The following is a 26,459-nucleotide window of genomic DNA, read 5'->3' on the forward strand; positions in this document are numbered from 1 at the left end:
TCTCAAACCGAGCATCACAAAACAAAACAAAAGGATACAGGCAGTACTGTAGTTACTACCCAACTCACCACTCTTGTGGAACACTCAATACTTTTCTTCTCTGTGAGGAATGACACAAATGGAGGTCAGAGGGCAACATGCAGGAGGCGGATCTCTCCTTCTACAACACAGGGTGGAACTCAGTTGTCAGGCTTTGCGTCAAGGGCTTTTACTCACCGAGGAGGCATCTGCCAGTGCTCCATAAACTATCTTTTATTTTTCTCCAGATCTTTAACATTTTTATGTGTATAAGTATTTTGCCTGTATTTATTTATTTATTTATTTATTTATTTATTTTGGGTTTTTGAGACAGGGTTTCTCTGTATAGCTCTGGCTGTTCTGGAACTCACTCTGTAGACCAGGCTGGCCTCAAACTCAGAAATCCGCCTGCCTCTGCCTCTCGAGTGCTGGGATCAAAGGCATGCGCCACCACTGCCCAGCTTTGCCTGCATTTATGTATGTGTACAACATGCATGCCTGGTATAATAAAGTCATAAGGTGGTATCAGATCTCCTGAACTGGACTTGGATGGCTGTGAGGCACCATGAGGGTGCTGGGGACTGAACCTTGGTCCTCTGCAAGAACAAGTGCTCTTAACCACTGAGCCATCTCTCCAGGCACTTCCTCCAAATTTTTTATTTTGAAACAGGATCTTGTTTTGTAACCCTGGCTAGCCTGGAACCCACTGTGTATATCAGGCTTGCCTCAAACGTCTGCCTGTCTGTGCTTTAGGGGTGGCGGGAATAAAGACATGTGCCACCATGCCATGCCATCCCTACGCATACATTAATTAATTAATTAATTAATTTTTGTTTTTTTGTTTTTTTGAGACAGGGTTTCTCTGTGTAGCCCTGGCTGTCCTGGACTCATTCTGTAGACCAGGCTGGCCTCGAATTCAGAAATCTGCCTGCCTCTGCCTCCCAAGTGCTGGGATCAAAGGTGTGTGTCACTACTGCCTGGCTAATTTATTTATTAATTATTTTTTGAGACTGGGCTTTTCTGTGTAGCTTTGGCTGTTTTGGAACCCACTCTGTAGATCAGGCTGGCCTCCAACTCAGAGAGATCTGCCTTCCTCTGCCTCCCAAATACTGGGTCTAAAGGTGTGCGCCACCACTGCTGCCTGATCCACCCTACACTTTTAAGAACAGATAATTGGTGCTAGAGAAATGGTCCAGGAGTTGTGAGCACTTGCTGCTCTTCAGAGGACTTTATTCAGTTCCCAGCACTCACAGGTGATTTAAAACTGTCTGTGACTCCAGTTCCAGGGAATCTGATACCTTCTTTTAGTTTCCACATGTCTATAGGCAACCTCACAATACATTTTACACACATACGCACACATGCACACAGACAAATTTTTATTTTTTTAATTAAAAAAAAGAAAGAAAGACTGGTAGAATTGGAACCAGGGTTCAGAACAGGCACTGTACATAGGAAATTAGAATGGCAAAAAGGGATAGGGCGTGGCTCTGTAGTACAGTGCCTGCCTATCACCACACACACAGAGACACAGGCACACCCACACATTCACACACATATACAGAGACACAGACACACATACAAACACACAAGCACACACATACAGACACACACACACATCACACACACAGACATACAAGCACACACATACAGAGACACACCACACACACACACACACACAAACACACACACAGACACACACATACAGACACACATACACACACACAGACACACACATAGACACACACAAGCACACACATATAGAGACATACCACACACACACACAGACAAGCACTCACAGAGACACACCACACACACACATAGACACACAAGCACACACATACAGACACACACACATACATTGGGTTGTAGCTAAGGTTCAGTTGTAGAGCACTCGTCTAGCATGATTGGGCCTGATGTTCGGTCGCTAGTACCAGTTAGCTTTGGCAGCACAAGCTTGTAATTCCTAGAGCTTGAGAGGCTGAGGCAGGAGGAATATGGTGAATTCTAGGCTAACCCTGGCTATACGGAGACCCAGAGTGTGATCAGAGTGTGCTTCCATGAGAAACTGTTGGAGTGAGGCTGGAGAGAAGTGGGGACGATTCCCGACCCACAATGCAGAAGCACCTTTTCCCCCAAGACCTTTGTGTTCCATTGTCCCCTGCATTAGCAGACTTCTGAGACTCCAGTGCAGAGAAGCAGGGGGCTGCAGGCTGAAGTCATCACAGTAGCAGCACAGCATCGCTATGGAAGGCAGAGGTTTGTCCCACACTCTGCAGGGTGAAAGGTCAGGACATGAGCTTATGACTTCCGGTGGCCACGCCACTCTATTAAACTTTCTCTAGCATGAAAGACAGGTTCGAAGTCTAGCCAAGGCTCACTTCTGCTGCCTAGAGATTCTGAGGCCAATGACACATTTGCCTCCATCGGTACCTGGAAAGACCCAGAGCCCCGCTAGGCTATATATACATCATTGATCAGTAACTCTGGGAGTGTGGGGATTGTGCCTTCAGTCTCAAGACCTGGGATAGGAATCGGCTACCTAGATTGGAAGGAGGCTGTGCCCTTGGGCAGAACTGTTATGTCGATAGAGACAGGGTCTTTAAGGGTACCAGGCCCGCCGGGCGGTGGTGGCGCACGCCTCTAATCCCAGCACTTGGGAGGCAGAGGCAGGCGGATCTCTGAGTTCGAGGCCAGCCTGGTCTACAAAGTGAGTTCCAGGACAGCCAGGGCTATACAGAGAAACCCTGTCTCGAAAAACCAAAAAAAAAAAAAAAAAAAGGGTACCAGGCCCTAGGTGACCCCATTCACATTCCTAATAGAAGGAAAGAAGCTGGTGCAGCTACACCCGGGGGCTGAGGAGTACTTAAGGAGCCCAAGGGAAACAGAAAAGCCTGCCAGGCAGTGGTGGCACACACGCCTTTAATCCCAGCACTTCGGAGGCAGAGAGAGAGAGAGAGAGAGGAGAGAGAGAGAGAGAGAGAGAGAGAGAGAGAGAGAGAGAGAGAGAGAGAGAGAGAGAGAAAAGAGAAAAGCCATTCCCCACTAGGGTCCCCCTACTGCCTTCCCCTGGCCTCAAGTGGTCAGTGACACTACTCAGTAGCTCATTGTCAAGGCTGAAGCCTGGGCAGCTGGGAGGACGCTTTCTGCCTTCACCTACAGCTGTGCCCTCTGCTCTCCTTACAGCCTGCCAGCCCTGCCCAGCTCTAACAGCCACAGCTAGACATGAGACTATCTGGAGACCCAGACACTAGGAAGAGTCTCTTCTAGTCTCCCTTCCTTGGTCTGGGTAAATATACTGAAGGTGACCCAGGCCAGCTCTAACATGGGGACACTGGTGAATTTACAAGACCTGATATCTCTCAGTAAGATGTTCCACTAACAAAGTGACAGAGTGACAGATAGTGTTAGGTCATAGTTAAAACAGTTGTGGCCCTCAGTGTGAATGGTGTCCCTATCTCTAGGTTCACCCTTGTCCCTAAAATTGCTGCGTGACCTTGAATTAATCAACCCTCTCCCTTAATTTCCCTAACAGTAGAAGAAAGGGAGTTAGGACAGACCTGCACCTTGGGTTTCAAAGCAGTGCAATGACCCATAAAGTAAGGGAAAGTCCTCTAAATACCACGTGAGAGTAATAAAGCCAAGCACAATAGTTGGAATATAGTTAATAGCCAGTGCAGGTTGTTTTTTCTTTATTATTATTTTTTATAGAACTATTTCCCACAGCAGTGGGATTATAACCAGTCGTCTCCTTCCGGCTTCTCGGAAAGCGCCTGCTGGAGTTGGTTAATTATTATGACACCACTGTCTTGGCGTAGGCTTTGTTTTCACTGCTGTTGGGAAAATAAAGTCCAGTGTCTGCCTACCTTCAGGACAATAGGAAGGGCCCTACCGTGTAGCAGGATAGCCGCCTGTGGCACCGACTGAGCGGTTTCAGGGCTGGAGGGGAGGCTCCCAGGAAAGACAGAACTGATCTGTCCGACTGCCAGGGTCAGCTATCACATGCCAGAAGCCAGTGGGTGGTGCGCAGTGACCTTGCCTATTACCTGCCCCTCATATTGGTGTACCCAGCCAATACCCCGTGAGTCTTGGCCCTTACAAATCCCTTAAGAAAAGGGACAATATTTGGGAAGGGGATCACCCTACCTTACTGTCTAGTTATAGGAGAGGAAGCCAGAATCCTGCCTGCTGAAGCAGGGAATAATTCAGGCTTGGGATCCTGGGCCCGGAAGTGGGAGCTGAGTCATGGATGGTATGCAGGGTTCAGAGTGGATGGGAGACCAAGCGCTTGTCTGGTCAGTGCAGAAGCTGCTGAGGTGGGCTTTCCTTACATCAAGCCACAGCAAGAAGAATGAGTCTGGATTTGGTGGGGGACACCTAGAACCTCTTTAGGGCCACCTCAGAGAGCTAGATGACCCTTTTTAAAGGATAAGGCTTCTGGACAGAGTGGCCCAGGGTGAGGAAGCTTTTGGCAATGGAAAGGCCCCCTTTCCTCCCTGCGATGCTGACTGCCACCTCTGCCTGCCGGGAGGACCTGTTGCATTGTTCCAGGTTTAGCCGAAGTGCTGTGAGACCAGAATTTCAAAGCTTTCCTCTGCTTCCTCTCCTGACTTGGGGTGTGGCTCAGACTCCCTCCTGAGACAGTCAGGGTTAATAAGTGTGTGCGACCAGATAGAGGGTGCCTGATAAGTCCCAAGAAGTCACACAGCGGAGTGTGACACTTTCCGAGGAGTCCCTCGGGTCATTCTGCTTTGTTAGGACACCCTTACCTTCCTGCTGTCTCACTTTTATCTGTCCTCGGGCCCTACCCTGACATCTCGTGACAATACAAGCTTGACTGCTGGAATAGTAGACTAGAAAGAAGAGAAGTGGAGGTCAGCAGGAGACTAAAGGGAAGGCAGGAGTCGGGAGAAGCTGCTATTGGGTGTCTAGGACCCCTATGCTCTGGCCTCTGGCTCCAGGCTTCTCTTCTGTACAATGCCACGTTGATATATCCAGCAGCTGTGACTCAGGCCTGGCCCCTTGCCAGGCCCAGTGCCTCTGCTGGAGTGGTGTCTGGACATGTCAACAGACCTCCTATCCTGTTCTGGGCACCAGAGCCCTACCAGACTCTCCCTCGTCCTGGAATTAAGACTTGCCTTTGTTTGCGGGGAAAGGCAACTGAGATCCTGGCTGCTCTGGAAGCAGATCTGAGGCCTCAGATCCCATTAGAGTCTAGGCCTGTCCAGTAGTCTACCAGAGGAAGCTGAGCTTTGCCAACCACGGGCACACATGCCTGCATGGGGAAGCCTGAGGTGGTCCAGACCGTGGCTCTTACTGTGTGTTTTTCTTTTTTCTTTTCCTTCATCCCTTCCTTTTCTCTTTCTCTCTTTTTTTTTCTCTCTTCTCTTCTCTTCTCTTCTCTTCTCTTCTCTTCTCTTCTCTTCTCTTCTCTTCTCTTCTCTTTCTCTCTCTTGTTGTTGTTGTTTTGAGATAGGGTTTCTCTATGTAGCCCTGGCTGTCCTGGAACTCATTCTATATACCAGACTGGCCTTGAACACTCACAGATCTCCTCCTGCTTCTGCCTCCCAAGTGGTGAAATTAAAGGCTTGTGCCACCACCTCCCAGCCTTAACCTCGCGGTTTTCAAATGACAGGCATCCAGAGTTTCACAGGACAGGTTTGGAGGATGTGGCTCAGGAATACCTGCCTTGCCCACTTCCATCCTTGCTCAGCATGCCAGAGTGGGGCGGCCCACATCCTGCCAGAATTTGAAAGTGGTCACAGACCCACTGAACAGCCAAGAAACCAAGTAGTGGGCAGTGGTTTTCTTGGATGGCTGCAGAGTCCAGAGCTGGTGTAAGCTTTGAAAGTAGTTAAGGGTGGTAGATTCCTTAGGCCTTGGTCGTTTTGACGGGGGTCTCCCAGCATCACAGAGTGAGGACTTCTAAAAGGACTGACTGTGTATCCCCATTGCTCTCTGCAGCCCATGTGCCTCCTATGACTTCCTTCTCTTTCACCTTCCTCACACTGCCGAACCATCTCCTCCCTTCTCTTTCTGTCCTGGAGTTAGACCCAGGACATTACCCCAGCCTCTAGGTCCGTTTCTTTAGTGTGTCCCTGAGTGTTCTGAGTGTACTCCGGTGACCTGGTGGGTCGGTTTGTAGTGTCTAGGGCTTTCCTGTCTACATCTGCGAGAGAAAGTGCAGAAATTAGTCCAGAGGTTAGTCCAGAAGCCCTGAACACTAAACTTTAAGGTATTAAGAGGACATATACAAAAACTCAAAGATCCCGCCGGTAAAAACTGGGCTGAGGTAGAGCTCTGAACATGCGAGAACGGGCGGGCGGGGTTGCTGTGCTAGGCCAGATATAGAAAGCTTTCTGTATTTAATACACAGTACATGCATCATTCATGTCTACATAATTAAGATAAAGGAAACTGCATTGTTAATGGGAAAAAAAATAGGGTCTGGGGATGTAGTGTGCCTAGCATTTACGAACTTCGGGGTTTGGGTTTGATCCCAGCATCCCACAAACCACGTGTAATCCCAGCACTTGGAAGGTAGAGGCCGGAGGATCATTTAAGGTCATTCTTGACTACTTAGCAAATTCGGGGCACCCTGGGATACCTGAGACCCTGTCATGAATAAAAATAAATAATAAATAAACCAATATGGGTCTAGGTCGAGCAGCAGCTTGGGCAGGGTAGGGCCGGAAGTTAGCCAGGTAGAGGGTTGCAGTCCCAGGAGGACCCTGGCGGGGAGCAGCACCTCAGTCCCCTGCCCAACCACAGGGGGTCACCGGGTCTTTCCGGAACTCCTGAGGGCGCGAGGCCTTGCTCTCTCTGGCCCAGCCATGGGGAACGCGGAGGGCCGGTGAGGCAGGCGGCGGGCGGGCGGGGCGCGGGCCGGGCCGTCATCCCCTCCTGCTCCTTATTTTTAGCCCCACGTAGAGTCTAGGCCGCTGGTCCCTCCCCAGGACAGGGGAGGAAATGCAGGCCACTCCCTCCGGGCTTAGACTGTTGCTCCGGGCAACCAGGCCAAACAGGCTGCGCGCGGCTTCCATATCTGGCATCTGAGGTGGCTGAGGAGGATGACTCAGTGGGCGGGTCAGCGCCTGGCCCCGTGCCCAGCCCAGCCCTTCTGCCACTGCTGCCTTTCTTCCCTAAAGCAGCCCGGGGGACCCCAGCCTGGCCCCCCACCCCTCACCCGCGTCGGCTTCTCACTTACCTTGCTCCTGACTGCTCTGCTCCCCTCCCCCATGCCCCTCCGTGTGCCAGGATTGCCCACCGGGATGAGTTAAACCGGATACCCAACCCTTCTGGCCCCGGCCCCTGGAGGCAGCAAGGGATGCAGCCACTCCTTTGCTCACGCAGAGCATGGCACCGGGCCTGGCACAGGGTATAAGCAGGCAGGGTCTCACTGACCCCCTGAGAGCACTGGACCACTTCCCGTCCCCTGCCCTGGTATTGTGGCTCTGAACATGAGTCACAGGAGGAGCCCCGGTTCCTACCCCTTCCCAGCACCCCTGGTCTGCCCCACCCAGTCCTCCATACCAACCCAGCACAAATCCAGCTTTCCCACTACCACGCCCAGTGGGCTGGAACTGGACCACACCTCTATGCAGACACAGCCAGCCACCTAGTCCTGTCCGGTGTCTGCACCTCTTCCTAGGAGAGGTCTAACTCTCCTAGGAAGGAAATGGTGTTTGATAGAGGACAGCTATTTACCTCAAATTTTTTTCTCTCTTTTAAAAATCTGTTTTAAATGATATCAAATAACTGTTACAGTGTTAAACATGTACCCTGCATTACTATACATGGAATATGGTTTTTTTTCTTTTCTTTATATTCTCTCTCTCTCTCTCTCTCTCTCTCTCTCTCTCTCTCTCCCTCTCCCTCTCTCTCCCTCTCTCTCTCTCTCTCTCTCTCTCTCTCTCTCTCTCTCTCTCTCTCTCTCTCTCTCCCTCTCTCTCTCTCTCTTTTCCCCCGAGACAGTGTTTCTCTGTATAGCTCTCGCTGTCCTGGAACTCACTCTGTAGACCAGGCTGGCCTCGAACTCAGAAATCCGCCTGCCTCTGCCTCCTGAGTGCTGGCTCTTTTTTCTTTCTTTTTTTAAGAATAGTATGTCACGGGCGTGGTGGCGCACGCCTTTAATCCCAGCACTCCAGAGGCAGGCGGATTTCTGAGTTTGAGGCCAGCCTGGTCTACAGAGTGAGTTCCAGGACAGCGAGAGCTATACAGAGAAACCCTGTCTCGAAAAACCAAAAAAACCATAAGAATAGTATGTCACTATGTAGTCCTGGCTGGTCTGGAACTCTATGTAGATCAGGCTGGCCTTGAACTCCCTGAGATACGGCTGCTTCTGCTTCCTAAGTGTTGAAACTACAGTTGTATATCACCATACCAGACTTAAAGCATAAGTTTAAAAAAAAAATTTTTTTTTAAAGGAATTTTCGGGGCTTGGTGGTGCTGCTTTAATCCCAGCAGTCAGGAGGCAGAGGCAGACTGCTCTCTGAATTAAGAGGCCAGCCTGGTCTGCAAAGTTCCAGGACAGCCAGGGCTACACAAAGAAGATTAGAGAAAGGGAGAGGCGGCATGCCCTACCCCCCCTTTCTTAGGGCGTGCTTGTGGCTCTGTCTATAGAGCTCCCAAGGTCTGAGTCATGAGCCCATGGGTGATAGTGGCTTCTTCCCCCTAGATGGGGCTCCTTATGCCTGACTAAGAAAACCACAAGTTCTTCCTTGATAATGTGTGCTTGAGGTTTCCCTCAGCTGCAGGGTGTGTCTTAGTCCTTAATGGAGTCTCTTCAGCGCTGGGCAAAGCACTGGAAGGGACCAGAGGGATGGAGGAACAGCCCCTTGGATTTTGCTCAAGGCATAAACACAAGCTCTGCCTTCTGCAGGGCCCTGGCTGGAGCTCTCAACCCCTTGCCCTTTCTGTATCACACTGGTAATAGCATCCATCTCTAAGGGCAGTTGGTATTGTCATCATTACAGTGGTGCCTGGCACGCAATAAGCTCATGACAAGTATTTGCTGTTACAGCCATGTTCCACATAACAATGTTTCTGTCAGTGACAAGTCATGTACCATGAGGGTCCCAAAAGCTTCTCTCATCTTGTGGGATCACACTGTGATGTTTGCACAATGATGAAACTAGTTAATAACTTCTCACAACACAACTCCGTGGTTATGAGACACATGGCTAGATTATCATTAAAAACCCAGCCCTGTGCATGCACTCCTGGAGGGACAGGGCTTTTGTACCACTTCCCAGTACAGCCAAGGACAAGGGGAACCCTGGGAATTCCACCTCTAGTGCCCAAGGAGTCAGGGCTAGGAGGTGTCTTCGAGGCTAGGCATCCTCAGCTCAGTCAGAGATGAGTTTGTTGAAAGGGACCCACTCCTGCTCTGGCTTATTTCTGCAGTCTCTCCACCCACAGAGCTTAGGAGGGCAGTGGTGGGTGGGGGTGGGGGAGTGTGAGAATGTCAGCTTGGACACTGCCCCTGCGGCTGTCTGCCAGGCTCAATGTTGGCCACGCACCCTCCTCTACGACTCAGTTTCCTCATCTGTAAAAGGGGGAGATTGAAGGACTTGGAGCTCACCAGAAGCGCCCCAGCCGGCTGGCCTGCAGGATGGAGAGGCCCCTCTGGGAAGCCGCTGCCAGCCTTGGAGCTGGCCCAAGGAGCTCAGATTCTGTCTCTGCAACTTGCTGCCTGCACCCGTGTTTTTTCTTCATTTTCTTTCCTCCCCTGCAGCTGTCTCAGCTTCGGAAAAGTTCTGAAGTCATGGAAAGTTGGGCTGTGCTTCTAGCCAGGGCTGGGCCGGATGGCAGCCAGAACCTGAGCTGGGGTTTGACTTTATTTTTAGCTTTTCGTGCTAAGATGGAGGAGGAGAAATAGTCTTTGGTTCGGAAGGGCCTCTGCAAGAGAAAGACACCATGGCATTAAATCTTTTGTTTTGTGGTGTGGAAGGAGCAACACACAGCCTGGGGAGCAGCCTCCAGGACTCTGCACTCTTCCCTGACCCTCTGTGGTCCTCCAAGACCAGTACAACCTAGGTGGAGGACGGAGGACAGGACTCTCTGAAACCTCCTTAGTTTCCAAGTCTAGCCTTTTCTCTGCTGCTGCAGGTGGACTGCTAGGCCTATAACTGCTTAGAGACTTGGTAGCAAGACAAACATGTTGACAGGGCTGCTCTTCCTGAAGTGGGCCCCCCTGCCTTACTTGCTCACCTAGTTCCCTTTTTAATTTTTGGATGTATCATGTGGGTGCAGAGCGAGAGAGCGAGCGAGCGCTGGTCTGCTGGAGGTAGAGGTCAGAAGACAGCCTCCGCTGTGGGTCTTTTACCCTTCCTCTTGCTTGAAACACAAGTTTTTTTGTTTGCCGCTGTACAGCCAGGATCATTGAGCCGCAAGCCCCTGGGGATGTTCTCTGGAGCTCCTGTCTCACCTCAGAAACGCTGGGGTTCCACAGGCAGGCGCTATCCTACCCAGCCTTACGTGACTGGGGATCCATACTCAGGTCTTCATGTTTGTGTGGAAGTTCCTGACCCAGGACCATCTCCCCAGCCCTTAGTTTTCATTTTGCTGTGGTGGGCTCCTCATGATAATCCTGCAGATGCTACCAGTACCTGCCCCGTCCCAGGGTCTACTGCTCCCCCTCCCTCTAGTACTTATGAAAGGATTACGGCTGGAAAGTTCTCAGGCTTTCCAGAGATTTTCAGGAAATTAGGACTTCTCTGTTTCTCTAGTTCACTAGCAGAAAGAATCAGGAATGTGGGGGAGGCAGAGGCATTCCCGGGTGGTAGAGACTAACTAAATAGCTTTGTCTACTTTAAGGGTAGGGTGTGGCTCCATAATGGAACCCCATGGATCTGGAGTCCTGGGACAGACATCTGGAACAGATGCCAGAAAGCCAAGCAGTAGGGAGGATTTAGTCTACTGTCCGGGATCTGAGGGAGGATTCCTCTGCTGTGTGGGGATCAGGGGTCTTAAGACTAAATCCTAAGAAGAGAAAGATCTCATATACTTCCCTTATCCTTGTCCCTGGTCTCCCTAGGGAGACGTTTGCCCCCAAAGTCCCACATAGGCTAATTTGAAACTCCAACTGGAGATGGGGCGGCAGTGGTGGTGGTGGTGAGGGGAGCCTTAGGGTGTGCGTGGCCAAGACACTCAATTTGTCAGCTCCAGGGAGGGAAGCAAGCTGAATGGGGAAACGGGTGGAGTGCAGGGAGGAAAAGGTTAAGGCCCTGTGTGGGAAGGGGTAGGAGACAAAGGTGCCCTGTCTATTTTAGAGGGAATAGGAGGCAAAGAGAGCCAGACATTCATATCATCTGATCTAGCTTCGCCATTGGCCCCAGGCACGTTCTTGGGCCCTGAGTCATGGGAAGGGTAGAGAAGAAGAAGAAGAAGGGGCTTTTGGGAAATCTCAGGGGTGGTGAGAACCCAGCCTCAGAAACTGGTGGGTGCCAACAATCCTAATGTAAGGATGCCCTCTTCTGACAGCTGCGGGGACCGCAGAGAGGTCCCATCCCAGATGCACTCCTGAAACCTGCTTTTCTTTTTCTAGCAACACCAAGAAGGAGGGGGACTTGTTGGCTGCGCAGGCCCGGCTCAAGGACCTGGAGGCTCTTCTCAACTCCAAGGAAGCTGCCCTGAGCACTGCTCTCAGTGAGAAGCGCACGTTGGAGGGCGAGCTCCATGACCTGCGGGGGCAGGTAGCCAAGGTAGGCTGCTGTCCTGTGACCCCAGTGACCCCACCTGGTCTGACATATCATTCAGTCCCATTTGCCTGCTCACCTTCACTTCGCCGGTCTAGAGCACTGCTCATCCTAAAGCAACCCACAACCCAGTTCTGGTTCCCCTCCTCCTGTCTCCCTAGACAGCGCCAAGCACTTCAGAGGAGAGCTGTCCACTGAGGCCATAACAGAGTTGGTTTTTTGTTGTTGTTGTTGTTTTGTTTTTGTTTTTTTAAAGATTTATTTATTTATTTTATGTATATGAGTATGCTGTAGCTGTCTTCAGACACACCAGAAGAGGGCATCAGATCCCCATTACAGATGATTATGAGCCACCATGTGGTTGCTGGGAATTGAACTCAGGACCTTGGGAAGAGCAGTCAGTGCTCTTAACCACTGAGCATTGTCTCCAGCCCCCATAACAGAGCGCTGATAGCTAATTCTACCTAGGTGTGCTGCCTGTGTGTCAGTGTCTGCTACTTTCCAAGCTCTCCTCTCCACATCTCTGCTCTCTCATGCTGCTCAGGAGTGAAGAAGTTAGGGACACAGTTCCCTGCCCTCCTGCCTCCCCAGCTCTTCCAGGCCCACAGCTACCCAAGATGAATGCCTTAGCTTGGTGCTTCCTCTGAAAACCGTTCTCCAGGGCAGTTAAGGGTCTCTCCTCCTGGTCTAGCCCTTGCCTGTGGGCCCTACTCCCTCCTGCACACCAGCAGCACTTCAGCTCCAGCAGGACCTGTCTTCCTGACAGTTTAAGATGATGTCTGTACCTGACCTGCCACTGCAGCCACTCATGTCCCTTCCCAGCCTCCACTCACTTGCCCTTCCCAGGCCTTCCAACCCCCACCCCCCATGCTTTGTTCCCGTCTTCCTGCTCCTGCTGCAGTCTATGTGGACCTCCTTCATAGTAACTGCTGCTCCAAGAAAGGGAGATCCTGCACAGGGGAATTTACTATTAATTTTAAATTCTTTGTTTTTTCACTTTTTTTTTCTTTTGTGGGCCCCCGACATGCCCCAGCACACATGTTAAGACCAGGGGACAAGTTGCAGGAATCTGTTCTCTCTTTCTGCCATGTAGGCTCTAAGGATGGAGCTCAGGTTGTCCGGGCCTGATGGCATGCACCCTCATCTGCTGGGCCATCTTACAGGCCCTCACCCTTGATTTCATAGTGCCACGGGTAGAATGTAGGTGTCCTTTCTCCCCCCCCCCCCCGTGGGCACTGAAGGCCTTCCCTGCCTCTAGACCTGCTCTCCCTGGGGACAGCCATCACCTGGTGGCATCTTCTTTGGCATTTCCTGAACTCCCTCCCTCCCTCTCCATGAACTTGGCTTTCTCCCTTTCAGCTTGAGGCAGCCCTAGGAGAGGCTAAGAAGCAGCTTCAGGATGAGATGCTGAGGCGAGTAGATGCTGAGAACAGGCTACAGACCCTGAAGGAGGAACTTGACTTCCAGAAGAACATTTACAGCGAGGTAAGCGTCCCGCTGTACAGGTCTGTCTGACTGTGGACAGCTGGGAGGGGTCACCTAATGCCAGGCTAAGCGAGGGCAGCCCGTGCCTGGCCTGTGGAGTTAAGACTTCTGGTCTTAGGTTCTAAGGAACCATTGCGATGTTCTAAATGTTCTAATCTAAGTGTCTCCCCTTAACCCTTTCAGGAACTGCGTGAGACCAAGCGCCGGCATGAGACGCGGCTTGTGGAGATCGATAACGGGAAGCAGCGAGAGTTTGAGAGCCGGCTGGCAGATGCCCTGCAGGAGCTGCGGGCTCAGCATGAGGACCAGGTGGAACAGTATAAGAAGGAGCTAGAAAAGACATACTCCGCCAAGGTACTGGCCTCATCCCGGCCTCTCCCCAGTGCTGCCCTGAGGACGGGTGGGTGGTGGCAGGGGACCAGGGATGCCTTCCTCAGGCCCCCAGCTCCAGGTTCCTGCTCTCATAACTGTGTGCTCCCTGCAGCTGGATAATGCCAGGCAGTCTGCTGAGAGGAACAGCAACCTCGTGGGGGCTGCCCATGAGGAACTGCAGCAGTCTCGAATCCGCATTGACAGCCTCTCGGCCCAACTCAGCCAGCTCCAAAAGCAGGTGACACCCTCAGTTTACCCCTCCCACCTCCACTCTGGTCTAAGCAGATACTGCAGAAGCCCTGAGAAGGGGGTGGGGGACTCCAAGACCACATGCTATGGTTTGGAATCTGATGCCTGTCTGGCTTTCCGGGGTTCTCCTTTAGCTAGCCCTGACCCTCAGAGCCTCTATTTTACTGTGCATGAAGGGTTTTTCGTGTTTGTTCTGTGCCTGCCGGGGATTGAACCAGAGGCCCCCTGTGTGGTAGATAGGTGCTTTCTCACTGAGTTACAAACCCAGCCACGTTCCCTACTTGGAAACAGAGCTTCCCTTGGACTGGACATGTAGCTCAGTTTAGTACAGGGCTTGCTTATCATGCACAATGGCCTGGCTTCTATCCCCAGGACCACAGGGAGCTGGGTAGTGCATGCCTTTTATCTCAGGTTGAAGTATCAGAGATTCAAGGTCACCCTTAACTATACAGCAAGTCTGAGACCAGCCTAGACTATGGGAGGCCTTATCTCAAAAAAGAAAGAAAAGAAGCCAGGTTGTAGTGGCATACACCTTTAATCCCAGCACTTGGGAGGCAGAGGCAGGCGGATTTCTGAGTTCGAGGCCAGCCTGGTCTATAGAGTGGGTTCCAGGACAGCCAGGGCTACACAGAGAAACCCTGTCTCAGAAAACCAATAAATAAATAAATAAATAAATAAATAAATAAATAAATAAATAAATAAATAAATAAGAATGGAAAATGCTGAACATTCTTGTCCTCCAGGACTCCCAGGTCTGTCATGACACTGCAGTGTGCAATGTTACTTGTGTCGATATTATTTTAGCTGGCTACACTATCTGTGACAAAAGAAGATGGGAGTCTAGCCTCGGAATGCTAGGTTTCAGATAGACATTAGGAAGGGCTTCCTGGTCACTGGATAAGGCCCTGGTGGCTCTAGAGAGAGCCTACAGATCCTGAGTGTCCCTCTGCCTTCCCCTGTGCCCCTCCCTCTTCATCGACATCAGCCCTTGGGAGCTCATCAGACCCTTTGTCTTCCCCACCGCAGTTGGCAGCCAAGGAGGCAAAGCTGCGTGACCTGGAGGACTCTCTGGCCCGTGAGCGAGATACCAGCCGGCGCCTGCTGGCTGAGAAAGAGCGAGAGATGGCCGAGATGCGGGCGAGGATGCAGCAGCAGCTGGACGAGTACCAGGAGCTGCTGGACATCAAGCTGGCCCTGGACATGGAGATCCATGCCTATCGAAAGCTGTTGGAGGGCGAGGAGGAGAGGTGAACTAGGAGGGGTCTACAGACCTTGTCAGGGGCCTCTGGCCGCAACTACCATGACTAACCCCGCACCGTGTCTCCACCTTCCCCAGGCTGCGCCTGTCCCCTAGCCCTACCTCGCAGCGCAGCCGTGGCCGCGCCTCCTCCCACTCATCCCAGTCTCAGGGTGGAGGCAGCGTCACCAAAAAGCGCAAGCTGGAGTCTTCTGAGAGCCGGAGCAGCTTCTCGCAGCATGCTCGCACCAGCGGGCGCGTGGCAGTAGAGGAAGTCGATGAAGAGGGAAAGTTCGTGCGGCTGCGCAACAAGTCCAACGAGGTGGGCTTGTGAACCAGGTGGTCTTTTCAATGGCTGGGAGCCCTTGGTTCTCGTGGAGCATGAATCTCCCTATCTGAGAATTTGGAGTGTGTGGTAGTCCTGTCATCTTTAAATTGTTGGGAAGATGCACTATATAGGTGTGGGTGGCACAGTATGACCCTTGAGCCAATAGACTAGGTTTGAATGCCAGAGGTAGTGGTGACCTGGCTGCCTTTCTTTCTTTCTTTCTTTCTTTCTTTCTTTCTTTCTTTCTTTCTTTCTTTCTTTCTTTCTTTCTTTCTTTCTTTCTTTCTCTCTCTCTCTCTCTCTCTCTCTCTCTCTCTCTCTCTCTCTCTCTCTCTCTCTTTCTTTCTTTCTTTCTCTCTTTTTCTTTTTTCTTTTTTTTTGCGATGGGGTCTTGCCCAGGTTGGCTTTGATCTCCCTGGATTAAGTTGTTCCCCTGCCTCAGCCTCCATAGTAGCTGGAACTGCAGGTGCACACTGGCGCCTAGCCTCCCTGAGCTGAGTGAGATAATCCAAGAGTCGGTTGAACTCCCTGTCCTCCTTCCTCCACCCTATTTGCAGGACCAGTCCATGGGCAACTGGCAGATCAGGCGTCAGAACGGGGACGATCCTTTGATGACCTATCGATTCCCACCGAAGTTCACCCTAAAGGCTGGGCAGGTGGTGACGGTAAGTGGAAGGGCACTTGGGACTCTGGCTGGGGTGAAGTTGGCCTCAGGACAGGAGCATTAAAAATAAGGACATTTCTTAAACCATCTTTCCCCAGATCTGGGCTTCAGGAGCTGGGGCCACCCATAGCCCCCCTACTGACTTGGTGTGGAAGGCGCAGAACACCTGGGGCTGTGGGAGCAGCCTTCGCACCGCTCTCATCAACTCCACTGGAGAAGTGAGTATGTTGTAGCCAGTAGCTTCCTGGACAAGGATCCCCCTGGTGGCCATAATGGGAACTAGCTACCTCCAACCCAAGGGAACCTGCCTTGGGTTTAGGATCACTTTCCTGAGCCCAATTCCCACCCAGTAAGCAAGCCAGAAGTCTCCCCAGTAGAATAATGGGTGGAAGTCAGCCAGTGAGTGTTAATAGCAGACTCCAACTTACAGAGCACCGAGCTCTGAGTTGTGTCCTTTTTGCGCATGCGCGTGCGCACATGTGCACGTGTTCATCCTTAGCCCCGGCATCAGAGGTTGGAACAAGGTTGTATAAGGGCCCAGGACGGTTCTAGGTGGTTACTATGGGTAGACAGGCTGCCCAGCCCTCACCCCCTGACTCTTGGGCCTGGGCTTATGTCCCCACAGGAAGTGGCCATGCGCAAGCTGGTGCGCTCACTGACCATGGTTGAGGACAATGAGGATGACGACGAGGATGGAGAAGAGCTTCTCCATCACCACCGTGTGAGTGGCAGCCGCCGCTGAGGCCCAGCCCACAAGGGTAGCCCTGCCAGCCTAGGGCAGCTCTCCCACCTCCATGCCAAAGTCTTTTCATTAAAGAATGTTTTGGAATGCCACTTGCTGCCCTGGCCTTTCTTCTCTCTCCTCCCTCTACCTTGAACAGGGAACCCAGGTGTCTGGTAAGGAAGGGAGTGGGGACTTGCTGATGCCATGGATACTCCACGGTGGCAGTGGACAGGGTTCTGGATTTGTGTCCTGGGAAGGGGCTGGGAGGACAGAGGTGGCCCCAGCCCTGCCTCTCTTCCTCATTCCCATTGCATGCACACTTCTCTCCTCTCTCCTTCCACCCTATTGCATGCTTCTCCTCAGATTTCCCTGCAACAATGTTCTCTTTCCTTCCTGTCCCCTCACAAATTAAGCCTCTCCATCTTCGCTTTTCCTCTTGATTGTCCCATAAGTGTCTAAGATTCAGGAGAGAGTTAAAGCCACAGCTCTTTATTTCGAAGGCTTCCTGGCCATTTCCCCCATCATGCCCTTCCTCCCAGCCACAGGTCTCCCAAGTCCCCAATCACTTGGTTGTCTGGGTGCAGACAGTGGTCACCTTCCTGCCCAATGGCCAGGAAGCTCCAGGAGCCCACAGCCTAGGTGCCGGTCCTAAGAAGTCAGTCCCAAACTCGCTGTCCCTCCTGAGCCTTGTCTCCCTTCCCAGGGTTCCCACTGCAGCGGCTCGGGGGACCCCGCTGAGTACAACCTGCGCTCACGCACCGTGCTGTGCGGGACGTGTGGGCAGCCTGCTGACAAGGCTGCCGGTGGCGCGGGAGCCCAGGTGGGCGGATCCATCTCCTCTGGCTCTTCTGCCTCCAGTGTCACAGTCACTCGAAGCTTCCGCAGTGTGGGGGGCAGTGGGGGTGGCAGCTTCGGGGACAACCTAGTCACCCGCTCCTACCTCCTGGGCAACTCCAGTCCCCGGAGCCAGGTGAGTCATGTCTGCCCTACAGCAGGACACTGCTCACTGAGCAGCAGGGCAGGGAGGCCCAGGGGAGTGGGGTCCCCCTCCTTGCAGCCCCTCTTGCATCCTGCCCCTCCTGTCTGAACCCCAGACTCGAGGTCAGGGCAAGGCCCAGAGTGTGAGGGTTGGGGAGACAACCCCCTTTGGGGTCAGGGAGGGAGAGGAAGGGCCAGCCACTGCTGCTCACACCTCTGCCTTCTCTTCTCTCTTAGAGCTCCCAGAACTGCAGCATCATGTAATCTGGGACCTGCCAGGCAGGGCTGGGGGCAGAGGCCACCTGCTCCCCCCCTCACCACATGCCACCTCCTGTCTGCTCCTTAGGAGAGCAGGCCTGAAGCCAAAGAAAAATTTATCCCCTGCCTTTGGGTTTTTTTTTTTTTTTTCTTCTATTTTTTTTCTTTTTCTAAGAGAAGTTATTTTCTACAGTGGTTTTATACTGAAGGAAAAACTCAAGCAAAAAAAAAAAAATCTTTATCTCAATCCTAAGTCCTTCCCCTTTCTTTCCTTGTATCTGCCTTAAAACCAAAGGGCTTCTCTTGGAGCCCTGGGAAAGGACTGCTTTTTATAGAGTCTAGATTTTTGTCCTGCTGCCTTGCTTTGCCCTCATCCCAGGACCCTGTGACATGGTGCCTGAGAGGCAGGCATGGAGTTCTCTTCACCAGCCTCCTCCAACAGCTGGCCCACTGCCACGCCAGCTGCAGAGAAATGGGGCGCAGAGAGGATGACTGAGAAGGTCAAGCCCCTCCCCGGCACTACATATGGCCGAGGCTCCTCTGCCTGCCTTACCCTCTTCCTGCCCTTCCCTAGCCTGGGGCGAGTGGATTCCCAGAGGCAAATCTGCCTTGCTTGCTTTTTCTATATTTTATTTAGACAAGAGATGGGAATGACGGGGAAGGAGAAGGGAAGATCAGTTTGAGCCTACCTTTTCCTAGCTTCTGAGCCTGGTGGGCTCTGTCCCAATGATGGAGGGCAATGTCAAGTGGGATACAGGGAAGAGTGGGGGACGAAGGCTCCCAGAGATGGGGAGAACCTGTTGGGGCTGGTGAGAAGACTAGAGGTGTGGTGATTGGTGGCTACAGCAAACACTAAGGAACCCTTCACCCCATTTCCCATCTGCACCTCTGCTCTCCCCTCCAAATCAATACACTAGTTGTTTCCATCCCAGATGCTGTGGTGTCTCTTTGTTGGGTGTGACGTGTGTTTTCAGGGGCAGATACATGCACACACAGGTGCCACACATTCACTATTCACTACCCAGCTATAAAGGTGTGTATTGGGTACTGAGGGGGACTTCTATAAAGGTCAGCACATGTGGGATGAGCGAGGGGTGTCCTTCCTATCCCTCATCCATCCAGCACCCTTTAAAAGGGGCCAGCAATCCACATGTGCATCAGACACAGGAACACAGACAGGCGGAGGGTAGAGTAGGGGCCAGAAGTAGCAGAGCTTCCCTTGCTGCCCCTGTAGTCGCAGTGCTCTGGATGCTGTGATTGCCTCGGGAGGCTGAGATACTCTTAGGAAAGGAAAGGCTGGGGGGTGGTGAGTGTGAGGCTAATCTGGTATTCACAAGACCCTGTTTCAAAAGTCTTTCTTGGAGCCCAGCAGTGGTGATGCACACCTTTAATCCCAGCATTTGGGAGGCAGAGGCAGGCTGATTTCTGAGTTCAAGGCCAGCCTGGTCTACAGAGTGAGTTCCAGGACAGCCAGGGCTACACAGAGAAACTCTGTCTCAAGAAACCAAACCAAACCAAACCAAACCAAACCAAAAGTCTTTCCTGGGAGAAGAGCTGGGTGTTCAGTCAAAAGTGATTAAGGGCTGGAGCAATGACTCTGAAATGAAGAGGACCTGAGTTGGGTTCCCAACCCTCCAGTCCAGTAGCTCCGACTGCCTGCCTGTAACTCCAGCTCGAGGACATCCAACGTGTCTCCAGAATGCCAAGTATATGTACTTCACATATGAGCACCCCCCCCACACACATACACCCACATTCACATCCACACACAATCAAACCTTTTAAAATCATTGAACCAGTCATGCTATTGCATGCCTTTAATTCCAGCACTCCAGAGTCAGGTGGATCTCTGAGTTCAAGGCCAGCCTGTTTTACATAACAAGTTCCAGCAACCAGGGCTTTACAGGAGAGACCCTGTCTCAAAAACAAAACAAGAAACAACCCCAAAGTGATTGAGTCCAAGAGATGTCTTCATTGGTAAAGACACGTGCTAAACCTAAACCCCACCCCTGAGACCCGCATGGTGGAAGGAGAGAGCTAATTCCTGCACATGATCTTCTGACCCCCACGTTGCCATATGCGGTGTGATACCATTCTTGGGGAGACTGAACAAATTACTTATTTTTAAAATGAGAGAGAGAGAACCCAGCTGATATTCTTCAACTGACTTACCAGAAGGAAAAAGGAAACCTTGTTCTCCTCTACCCTGTTATAAAAACCAACCCTACCAACTGAATGTTTCTCCATTCTAGATCCCGTGTGTCTCTCTATCCGTCCTCCTGACCTCCTCTCTCTATGGTTTTTTTTCCCTGTGTTCACTCCCTGTCAACTGGTTGCTTGCCCCACCTCTTGACCTGTGGTTGACTTTATTAATCTTGTTTACAATAAACAGAAAGCTCTTGAATTAAAGGTGTGTGCTAGAACTGAGCCACACCAAAACTAGAAACAGGTTTTTCCAGTGTCCAGTCTTGGGGTTCACAATATGATATGACAATGACTACTTACCTCAGACAGAAAAATGACAATAGATCAAAGTAAGGGCCACTAAAGCCCAGCTTGGTGAACCAGTGAAGTTTATTGGGATAACTGACAGAGAAGAGGTGAGGGGTTAATGAATCAAAGATGGCTGCCTCACCAAAGCTCGCCCAGCATGGGTGACAGCTCAGGAGAGCTGGGAACCTGGAGCTCAGCCCACAGCTGCAGGTCAGAGAATGTCCTTTCCAGGTGACTCAGCTTCCGGGCAGATCAACTAGTCTCTGCCCTTGAGCAGCTTAGTCTGAGTGTTTCAAAGTAGCCCTTACTGCTTAGATATCTTGAGGACAGAGACAGCTCCCTGGTCAGTTTCAGGAACTTCCTGAAGCTATTAAGTTAATTACTTTCTGAACTTAACAAGTTATCCTAGCAAGATAGAGTGTTTCATCTTCTGTCAGACAAGCAGGACATCCTGCTGCTTTAGACCCAGCCCTTTTGAGACAATGTCTCACTGTGTATAGCTGGCTATCCTGGAACTCCCTGTGCAGACTCCCTTAATCTCCCAGAGATCTACCTGTCTCTACCTCCCTACGGCTGGGATCAGATGTGTGGTATCACCATGCCTGGTCCTAACAGTCTGTGTGTTAATAAACTTCCCTCCAAGATGATAGGATTATTTAAATAATTATTTTTATTTCAAAGTTCTGTGTGCACGCTTCGCATGCCCACACGTGTGCACACATGTGCATGTGAGAGCATTTCCCCACAGAGGCCAGAAGAGGATGCTAGATCCCTTAGGTTGTATTTAACAGGCAGTGTGAAGTGGAGAATCAAAGTTAGGTGTTACCCAAAGTCTGAACTCTTAACTGCTGAGCCGTTTCTCCAGCTCCAAGATGGAAGGTTTAACTCTCAAAGGAAATTGCTACACATTGCCCCATCCACAGTAAACAAATGTAATTTTAAAAGTCACTTTAATTCTTTGAGAGGGCCATCTGTAGGCAGGAGCACGTTTCTAACATCCTGGCTGCCCTGGTCCATACCCAGCATGGAAAAAAAAGAAAAGAAAAAGACATCATGATGTGGCCCTTATCTCTGTAATCCCAGCACTTAGGAGACTGGGGTAGGAGGATTGCCATGAGTTTGAGACGCTGTTTCAAGCAAGCAAGCAAACAAACAAACAAACAAACAAACAAAAAAACAAAATAAATACATTTAGGGGCAGGCTGGGGGAGAGGAAGAAATTAATGAAAGGAGAAAGGGCGCTGGAATCACACTGAAAGTCCTTGGCATCTCATAAGCTGAGGCTCCACAGCCTCAGGAGAAGGGAGAGGAAGAGGTAGAAGTTGGTGAGAATCCAGCCGGGTGTGTATCCTCTGCCAGCCTGCCAGCCCTGCGCAATGGCAGCAAGGGGTAGGAGAACAACTCACCGTCCACTCTTCTGGGATGTACAATATACATACATGCACTTTCCAGCTAGGGCACCAGGGGGCGCCTAGAGTCTCACCACACCGCCTCCCCACCCCACCCTGCCCCTGGCATCAGGAATGGGTAGGGCAGGCTCAGAGCAGACTGGGAACCTGAGAAAGGATAAAGCCTGAGGCCTTACCTTCACCTGCACCCACGGGTCTCAAAGCCAGCTCTTGCCAAGCGCCAAAGGCCATTAAGGCAAGTGGTAAAATACCAAGGTAAACTGGTCTTGAGGGTAGATCCGCAGTTATGCTCTGAAACCCTTGGAGATAGACACAATTTAGCATTTGGGCCTCAAAAGATTACTTTGTCTATATTTTTGTTAAAGACTGTAATACTGGCATTCATTAATTTTTTTATTATTGTCCATGTAGTACTTGACCATGATAGAGAATACAAAATGAAAAAAAAAAGAAAAGCAATTGAGATGTCACCATCTTAAGTATATTTACTTTCCAATTTTCTTGGCTTCTACTTCTTCTTCTTCATCATCTTCTTCTTCTTCTTCTTCTTCTTCTTCAAGATTTATTGTATGTATGTATGTATGTATGTGAGTACACTGTTGCTATCTTCAGACACACCAGAAGAGGGCATCAGATCTCATTAAGATGGTTATGAGCCAGGCGGTGGTGGCTCACACCTTTGATCCTAGTACTTGGGAGGCAGAGGCAGGTGGATTTCTGAGTTCGAGGCCAGCCTGGTCTACAGAGTGAGTTCCAGGACAGCCAGGACTGAACAGAGGAAAAAAAAATGGTTGTGAGCCATCATGTGGTTGCTGGGAATTGAACTCAGGACATCTGGAAGAGCAGTCACTGCTCTTAGCTGCTGAGCCATCTCTCCAGCCCTACTTTTTTTTTTTTTTTAATGTTGCTCCTTTTAACTTTCTTTGTTCTTTTTCTTTTTTCTTTTTTTCCTTCGAGACTGGGAATCAAACTCAGGTGTCAGGCTTAGTGGCAAGTGTGCTTATGTTCTGAGCCATTTACCTATGTCGTTGGCTTAGTTCTGAGCCAGTCCGTCTCTGCAGTAAGATATGACAGGAGAAGGGTGAGGCAGTGGGTCACATTGGGTCCGAGAGCAGAAAGAGGCCATGGCTGACACTTGTCTGCGCCTCTCTTATTTTTTCTTAGAGGCTCATCGTATGTCTCTGGCTAGCCTTGAGAACTCACTGTGTAGTTGAGGGTGACCTTGATCCCACCTCTCTTCCCTGAGTTTGAGGCTCCCAGTCAGGAGCCACACCAGCACAACTGGTTTCCATGATGCTTGGCCCCAGGGCTTTGTAGATGCTGGGCAAGCCCTTGGCTAAACTTCTGCCTCACCCACTTTGCTCTTTTCCTTTTTATTCACTCTAGGGGGCGCTGCCCACCTTAGTTGAACATCTCTAGAGCTGCCCCACTCCAGACATACAGAGGTGTGGTTCAGGTCGCTCCAAACAAAGGCAGATGGACAGCAGAGAGCATCACACTGGCTGTGGTGGCACACACACAACCAGCACTTGGGAGGCAGAGGCAGAGGCAGGTGGATATCTATGAGTTCAAGGCCAACTTTATCTAGTGATCAACCTTATGCAGGCCACCAGAGATACATAGTGAGACCCTGTCTTTTTTCGTTTTGTTTTGTTTTGTTTTGTTTTGCTTTTTTCAAGACAGAGTTTCTCTGTATAGCCCTGGCTGTCCTGGAACTCACTCTGTAGACCAGGCTGGCCTCGAACTCAGAAATCTGCCTGCCTCTGCCTCCCACGTGCTGGGATTAAAGGCATGCGCCACCATGCCCGGCTTTTTTTTTTTTTTTTTAAATGTAATACTGTTTATTTAACTTCAAAAACATTTCAGTATTCTGAATATACAAAAAATAACAGAATGTTGCAAGTTGCGTTTAGGTCCAGAGGGTTCTTGGACTTCCACTGATACAGTAGTTCTTTGCTTTGCTGACAACGATGAGTTCTACAGTTTCTTTAAAAAGTTTAAAACTAGCCGGGGGCTACACAGAGAAACCCTGTCTCAAAAAACAAAAACAAAAAAGTTTAAAACCTACTGCACTTAACTAAAGAAAAAACTCCAAACACTTCTCATGCTGTCCTACTCCTCCACAACTAAGAATGTCAAATGTCAGCCGGCACGCCTTTAATCCCAGCACTCGGGAGGCAGAGGCAGGCAGATTTCTGAGTTCGAGGCCAGCCTGGTCTACAGAGTGAGTTCCAGGACAACCAGGTCTATACAGAGAAACCCTGTCTCGAAAAACCAAAAAAAAAAAAAAAAAAAAAAAAAGAATGTCAAATGTCAGCAAAATGCTGACAACAAGACAACCTGGAGCCAAAAGATGCTCACCGCAGTATCAACAGGTCCAGCCTCACAGTGCACGCCCTGGGCTATGCCCCCTCCAAAAGGCATCTTCCCCTCACAGCCTCCACGCCAAACAAGGAGCCTCAAGAATCTGGCTGGGTTGTTGTGTTCTCTTTACAAGCTATAGATATGTACAGTTGACAGCTCAGGATTTCTGGCCGATAGCCATATAGTTAACACTACCTTACGAGCTGAGAACAAAATCCAGAAACGTCTTCAAATGCCTTGTCACACCAACAGCAAAGTGCACTGAGTGAGGAGGACCCGAGAGTGCCTTTTCATTTTAAAAATGTTTGGAGCTATGTACAACTTTGATACAGCTTCAGGGCACTCTGGACACCACAGCCACTTCATGTAAATCACTGACACTTTGAGAAACTACAATATGATCCTGATCAAATTTTGTAATTAAACCTAACAAGGGCAATAGACACGACTCAAATAAGAGATGTGTCAATCACAGCGCTCTCCTACTCTAAGGTATTCACATGAAGACAGAGTTTTTATTCATCTTCCTCCTCTTCTTCTTCCTCTTCTTCCTCTTCCTCCTCCTCCTCCTCTTCTTCCACCTTTTTCCAGGCAATTTTAGCACCTTGGCCCCCTCAAACTTCCCTTTAGACTTACAGTCAGCGACATCCTTCTCATCCTTCTCCTTCAGCTTTGCTGCCTTGGTGACGTAGGCTGCTTTTCACTGTAACTGAAGTTCTTCCATATCTCACCCAGATTTTTTTTTTTTTTACCACATCTCCAATGGAGATGCCAGGGTTTGTGGATTTGATCTTGGGTAGGAATTCAGAGCAGAATAAGAAAAATCCAGATGGAGGTCCTTTGAGGCATTTGGGTCCTTCTTCTTGCCAATCATAGCTTACTTTATTTGCCTTTGCCATTTCATCAAACTTTTGATTTCTCTTTGCTAGACACGGTCTTTCACCTCTCAGAGCACTTCTTGGAAAACTCCGCAAAATTGACTGCAACCTCTGGGTTTTTCTTCTTGTGTTCTTCCCTGCGTGTCTGCATGAAGAAGGCATAAGCAAACATCTTGACCCTTGGCTTCTTGGGGTCACCTTTAGCCATCCTGGCTGTATTGTTTGCTAGTCTGGGCAGCGCAGGGCATGCCTTTAATCCCAGCACTAGGGAGGCACAGGCAGACAGATCTCTGAGTTTGAGGGCAGCCTGTTCTACAGAGTGAGTTCAAGGACAGCCAGAGTTACACAGAGAAACCCTGTCTTGAAAAAACAACAACAACAACAACAAAAACAAAAAGAAAGAAAGTAAGGGAGGACAGAAGGGAGGAAGGTAGAAAGGAAGGAAGGAAGGTAGGAAGGAAGAGCCAGGCAGTGGTGGCGCACGCCTTTAATCCCAGTACTTGGGAGGCAGAGGCAGAGGGATTTCTGAGTTTGAGGCTAGCCTGGTCTACAGAGTGAGTTCCAGGACAGCCAGGGCTATACAGAGAAACCCTGACTCGAAAAAACCAAGTAAGAAAGAAGGAAAGAAAGGAAGAAGGAAAGAAAGAAAATGGATCTGTAATTGTACCAGAAGGGCCTGAACTTTCCATATGTCTTTCCAAATGCCAGAATTCTTGTCAGGTTTTGCAGGCAGGAAAAACAATATCAATGGGAAGGGCCAGGCATGATGTTTAATCCCAGTTTAATCCCAGCACATGGGAAGCAGCAGCAGAAGAATCTCTAAGAGTTCCAGGCTAGCCTGGGCTAAGTAGCAAGACCCTGCAAAAACAACAACAAAATCAAACACACACACACACACACACACACACACACACCACCACCACCACCACCACCACCACCCAAATCAACAGGAGTAAAATCAATAGGAAAATGAGAACTGAGACCCAGCTGAAGGAGGCTGGGGGTTTGCCAGCATCTTGGATCAGCAGACTTCTGGTGTGCCAGGCAAGAGGGGGTGGCATGTGCCAAGTGAGGGATTGCTATAGTTGAGAACTTCTCTGAGGGCTTTGGGGTACCAGCTGAGACAGTTCCTCTCAGACCATGTTTACAGACTGAGGGAAGCAACAGAAACGGATTTCTTTGTCTCTGATGGATCTTGAAGGCTGGAATCTTAGATCTCTGGTGGCTGAGGAAGGAATGGAATGAGTTATCCTGCCTGCAGCAGCTGTTAAAGGTTGAGTCCTGGAAGTTGGTCTGCCTTTGG

General features: G+C 50.3%; 1 protein-coding gene across 5 annotated transcripts in view; it reads left to right on the top strand.

The window, feature by feature from the left end:
* Lmna (lamin A/C) overlaps nucleotides 1-18,943 on the top strand; it is a 29,404-nt gene extending 10,461 nt beyond the window's left edge. For 4 of the 5 annotated variants that reach the window (XM_029475218.2, XM_029475220.2, XM_029475221.2 and 1 more), the window contains 10 exons: nucleotides 11,567-11,723; nucleotides 13,077-13,202; nucleotides 13,386-13,556; nucleotides 13,687-13,812; nucleotides 14,850-15,070; nucleotides 15,160-15,382; nucleotides 15,946-16,053; nucleotides 16,151-16,270; nucleotides 16,678-16,773; nucleotides 17,480-17,959. In XM_029475218.2, coding sequence (XP_029331078.1) covers nucleotides 11,567-11,723; nucleotides 13,077-13,202; nucleotides 13,386-13,556; nucleotides 13,687-13,812; nucleotides 14,850-15,070; nucleotides 15,160-15,382; nucleotides 15,946-16,053; nucleotides 16,151-16,270; nucleotides 16,678-16,773; nucleotides 17,480-17,863 — 1,732 coding nt within the window. In that variant the 3' untranslated portion in view covers nucleotides 17,864-17,959. Of the gene's footprint in view, nucleotides 1-11,566; nucleotides 11,724-13,076; nucleotides 13,203-13,385; nucleotides 13,557-13,686; nucleotides 13,813-14,849; nucleotides 15,071-15,159; nucleotides 15,383-15,945; nucleotides 16,054-16,150; nucleotides 16,271-16,677; nucleotides 16,774-17,479; nucleotides 17,960-17,991 lie in introns of those variants that run through there. The other variant, XM_021157127.3, reaches the window with a different exon arrangement.
* The last annotated feature ends 7,516 nt before the right edge of the window (nucleotides 18,944-26,459 follow it).

This window comes from Mus caroli, unplaced genomic scaffold (assembly GCF_978045245.1).
Source record: "Mus caroli unplaced genomic scaffold, Mus_caroli_1 scaffold_3, whole genome shotgun sequence".
Taxonomy (NCBI): domain Eukaryota; kingdom Metazoa; phylum Chordata; class Mammalia; order Rodentia; family Muridae; genus Mus; species Mus caroli.